The following is a 3,738-nucleotide window of genomic DNA, read 5'->3' as shown; positions in this document are numbered from 1 at the left end:
GTCTCGGGCACGCTGGGGTGTTGGCAGAGGGCTGGGCACCGCATGCTGGCAGGGGGAGCTCTGGGCTGGCAGCCCCGGGCCCTGCCTGGGGCACGCAGCAGGATGCCTTCCTTGGCAGGCTCAGGCTGCCCGTACTCTCGTGCCCCCGCCGGGGCCACCCTACCCCTCCGGGCAGCAATGAGGCAGCTGCCCACACTGATCACCCGCCTGGGGTCCGCCACTACCGCAGCCTCTCTGGCCTCTCGCCAAGCCTTCCCTAGCCCCGTGCTTCTCTCCTGGGCCGCATGCCCAGCCGCGCACCCAGAGGCAACCGCAGGACCCTTTCGCTGATGGGTGAAGCTGCTCGCTTCTCAGGGCGCCCTGCGGCTGGGGGGACCTTTACCCCGCCCCTTGTCTCACACTTTCCATCTGCACAGACAACCTCTGGAGCGACCAGAGCCTGGAGACAGACCCCGACCTCCCCCCAGGCTGGAGGAAAATCCGTGACTCTCTGGGCACCTACTACTGGCATGTGCCAACTGGCACAACGCAGTGGCAGCACCCCACAAGCACCAGCACCGGCCCAGGAGGGCACACGGAGACTGATGGAGAGGAGACACTCCAGGGAATGGTAGGGGATGTGGGCGGGGGGGGGCTGGTATTGGATCCCAGCCCGCTGGCAGGAGCCTGCTGAAGGACCCTCTGGGCATCGTTGGTCCAGCCTCCCCTTGGATCTGGCCTGTCTCTGTCACCCCAAAGTCCTGCTCAGCCCATTCCTGGCCAGGGTTAAGCTCCTTGAAAGGCTCCAACAGGCCCCACGCTGGCCTCCTCCTGGCTACATGGGATGCCCGCAAGCTGAGGCACTGCTGTCCTGGAAGGCAAGGGTCCTACCTGGTGCCTCCTGTCAGCCTCTCTGCTGCCCTCACCCCTTTCCTCTTCTCTCCCAGGACTGCCAGACCCTCGCGGCCAACCACGCGGCAAAGGACAGGCCCATTCCCAGCCCCATGGCTTCGCTGTCCCGGAGGTAGGGCTGTCCGTGTGCTGGCTTGTGGGGCACCGTTGACCCTTGACCACTGCTGGGTGCTGGGCCCCCAGTGCCCCCCACCAGAGCAGCCCCACATGTTGAAGCCAGCAGGACCATGCTGGTCACCTCCATGGGATGCTTCCCAGCTGGTGGCATGGGGGTCTGCTGGTGGCGCTTCCCTGGGTGGCCCAGGTCCATGCTGCTGAGTGGAAGCCATCCCCTCACCACCCCATCCCTCCACAGGACCTCGCTGCCCTGGCACGCAGATGACTTTCAGCACAGCGCAGAGCCTGGATCCAAGGTACCGCACCCAGGGGCTTCACTGCGGCGGCGTGGGCTGGTGCTGGCAGAGGAGGGGGCAGGCAGCAGCTGGCAGGGACAGGGGTGGGAGCAAGAGCAAGGGTGACCACAGTGGCACAGCGAGGGGCATGGGATGGGGGTGGCTGTGCTATCTGGGCACCAAAACCCCGTATGTCTCTGCTCAGTGCTTTGCCGTGCGCTCTCTGGGCTGGCTGGAGATCCCTGAGGAGGACCTGGCACCCGGCAAGAGCAGCATCGCCGTGAACAACTGCATCCAGCAGCTCTCCAACAGCAAGAGCCAGGGCTCTGTGGAGAACCGGGGTGAGGTGAGAGCCTGGGATGGTGCTGCCAGGCAGGGTCCCAACCCAGGGCCACTGCTGCTGAGGCTGGCTGTCCCCGCCGATGTGGACCGTGCCTGGGGGGGAGGGCAGGGACCAGATCCTGTGGCAGAGTCAACTCTGCATAGGGCATCCATGCAGTGGTCCCAGCTGTGCGGCAGGGTGTCTCCCCTTGGAGACAGCGCCAGGAGTGCCTGGGTGGGCTGTCACCACACTCAGGGCTGAGTAGGCTGGGGGGACCAGGGTGTCCCTACATGTGGGCTGGATGCTGGGGACGCCCAGGCCGTCTGCTAGGCTGAGGGAGCCGCTAACCCTCTGCAGGGCCAGGACCTGGTGATGATCCTGAAGAAGGACACCATGAGCCTGGTGGACCCCCTCGACCGCAGCCTCATCCACCGCCAACCCATCCTCAACATCCGCGTCTGGGGCGTTGGCTGCAACAACGGCAGGTGCCGGGGGCCGGGGCAGAGCTGGGGGCTGGGGGGTGGCTCTGCCCGCTGAGGGGCGAAGGCACCCCAGCAGTAACCTGTCCCCTCTCCTCCCTCCCCGACTGCCACCGTGGCTGCAGGGACAGGTAAGGGGGTGTGGGACCAAGGGTCAGCACAGAGATGGGGGGCTGCCTCAGCCAGGGTCTCACTCTGTTGCTCGTGGCCTTGCAGAGACTTTGCCTTCGTGGCCAGTGACAAGGACACCTGTGTCCTAAAGTGTCACGTCTTCCACTGCAACGTGCCTGCCAAGGGCATCGCCAAGGCCCTGCACGAGATGTGCTCCAAGGTGGGATGCAGGGGCCCTGGAGGGTGTGGGCACAGCCCAGGAGTCTCAGGGGCAAGGGGAGGCACTGGGACCCCCGTCTCTTGCAGATTGTGGCTGAGCGAGCCATAGCGAGCAGCGGACTGCCACACGCTGCCATGCTGGAGCCCGTGTCCACCGAGGACCTGCCGCTGCAAGGTACCGTCCCCCTGGTGCTGCCGGCTGCTTCCCCTGCCCACGGTCCACCCTCGGGCAGCAGGATGCCCAGCAGCCAGCACCCTTTGGCCTGCCCAGCTGTGTCCCCGGGGTCCTCGGAGATGGGGGCGGGGGGGGGAAGGACGTGGTGGGGGTAAACGTGGCGGGGCACGTGAGGGGGTCCTCCCCACCTCTCCTGTTCCGGCAGTGGATATCCTGGAAGCGGTGAGGCAGTCGATGCAGACTTACGAGGCGCTGTACATCGGCAGCCTGCCTGTGCCCAGGGCCATGGGTAAGTGCTGCCGGCCCCGCCTCAGCTGGGGGATGCCCGAAAACCCTGCGCCGTGGGGCAGCCGAACAGCCCGTGGGGCCGGCTGGCAGCACCCTGCCTGCACCGGGCCCGCAGCTGGGGCAGGGGCCGGTGGGACGGGGTCTCCTGCTCCCCAGGGATGGACGTACTGAACGAGGCCATTGAGAAGCTGACGAGGGGCCCCGGGCGGGAGCGCTGGACGCCCTCCCTCATCCGTGTGTCCGACACGGCCATGAGGGTGCACCCCGCGCAGGTGGGGAGGGGGACAGGGGGCTCTGGCCGAAGCGGGCACCCCGCTGCTGCCGCGGTGGGACAGGCCCCCCCCGTGGGGGGCCCGGCCTCCCGGCAGAGGGGACCTGGCGGGGGTGGCGGGGCCGCCTGGGCCGCAGCCAGGGGTGGATGGGCCCACGGGGTCCCCGCAGGAGGACGAGGAGGAGGAGGCGGCGCACATCTGGGAGTGCCAGGTGCGCTACGTGACCTTCCTGGGGGTGGGCCGGGACGCCCACACCTTCGCGCTCATCGTGGACACGGGGCGACGCTTCCAGTGCGCGGCCTTCTGGTGCGAGCCCGACGCCGGCACCATCTCGGAGGCGGTGCAGGCAGCCTGCATGGTGAGTGCCGCCGGGGCGCCCCTCGCCCCCCCCCCCCTCCACCGGCTTCCCGGCCCTCCGGGGGCGCCCGGAGGAGGCGAGGGCTGGCGAAGGGGGAGGGCGAAGCCGGGGCCCCGGGTGGGACGCCCGACCCTGGGGAGGGCAGCCGGGGCAGGAGGGAGCTGACCCCGCGGGGCCGCGCCCAGCCCCACGGCCACGCCGCGTCCGGTCACGTCGGAGCCCGCGGCCGCG

At 68.8% G+C, this 3,738-nt stretch overlaps 1 protein-coding gene across 1 annotated transcript in view; it reads left to right on the top strand.

Annotated features, from left to right (window-relative positions):
- Positions 1–3,738, top strand: part of APBB3 (amyloid beta (A4) precursor protein-binding, family B, member 3) — a 13,172-nt gene that overhangs the window by 9,154 nt on the left and 280 nt on the right. The window contains exons 2-12 of the mRNA XM_010565993.1: positions 355–610; positions 927–1,003; positions 1,247–1,304; positions 1,489–1,629; positions 1,963–2,090; positions 2,210–2,215; positions 2,301–2,415; positions 2,502–2,589; positions 2,795–2,878; positions 3,034–3,149; positions 3,319–3,507. Coding sequence (XP_010564295.1) covers positions 355–610; positions 927–1,003; positions 1,247–1,304; positions 1,489–1,629; positions 1,963–2,090; positions 2,210–2,215; positions 2,301–2,415; positions 2,502–2,589; positions 2,795–2,878; positions 3,034–3,149; positions 3,319–3,507 — 1,258 coding nt within the window. The remainder of the gene's footprint in view (positions 1–354; positions 611–926; positions 1,004–1,246; positions 1,305–1,488; positions 1,630–1,962; positions 2,091–2,209; positions 2,216–2,300; positions 2,416–2,501; positions 2,590–2,794; positions 2,879–3,033; positions 3,150–3,318; positions 3,508–3,738) is intronic.

Source organism: Haliaeetus leucocephalus, unplaced genomic scaffold (genome assembly GCF_000737465.1).
Source record: "Haliaeetus leucocephalus isolate CR32 unplaced genomic scaffold, Haliaeetus_leucocephalus-4.0 Scaffold199, whole genome shotgun sequence".
NCBI classification, from domain to species: Eukaryota; Metazoa; Chordata; class Aves; order Accipitriformes; family Accipitridae; genus Haliaeetus; species Haliaeetus leucocephalus.
The sequence above is the reverse complement of the archived record's forward strand: the minus strand, read 5'-3'. Positions and strand labels throughout refer to the sequence as shown.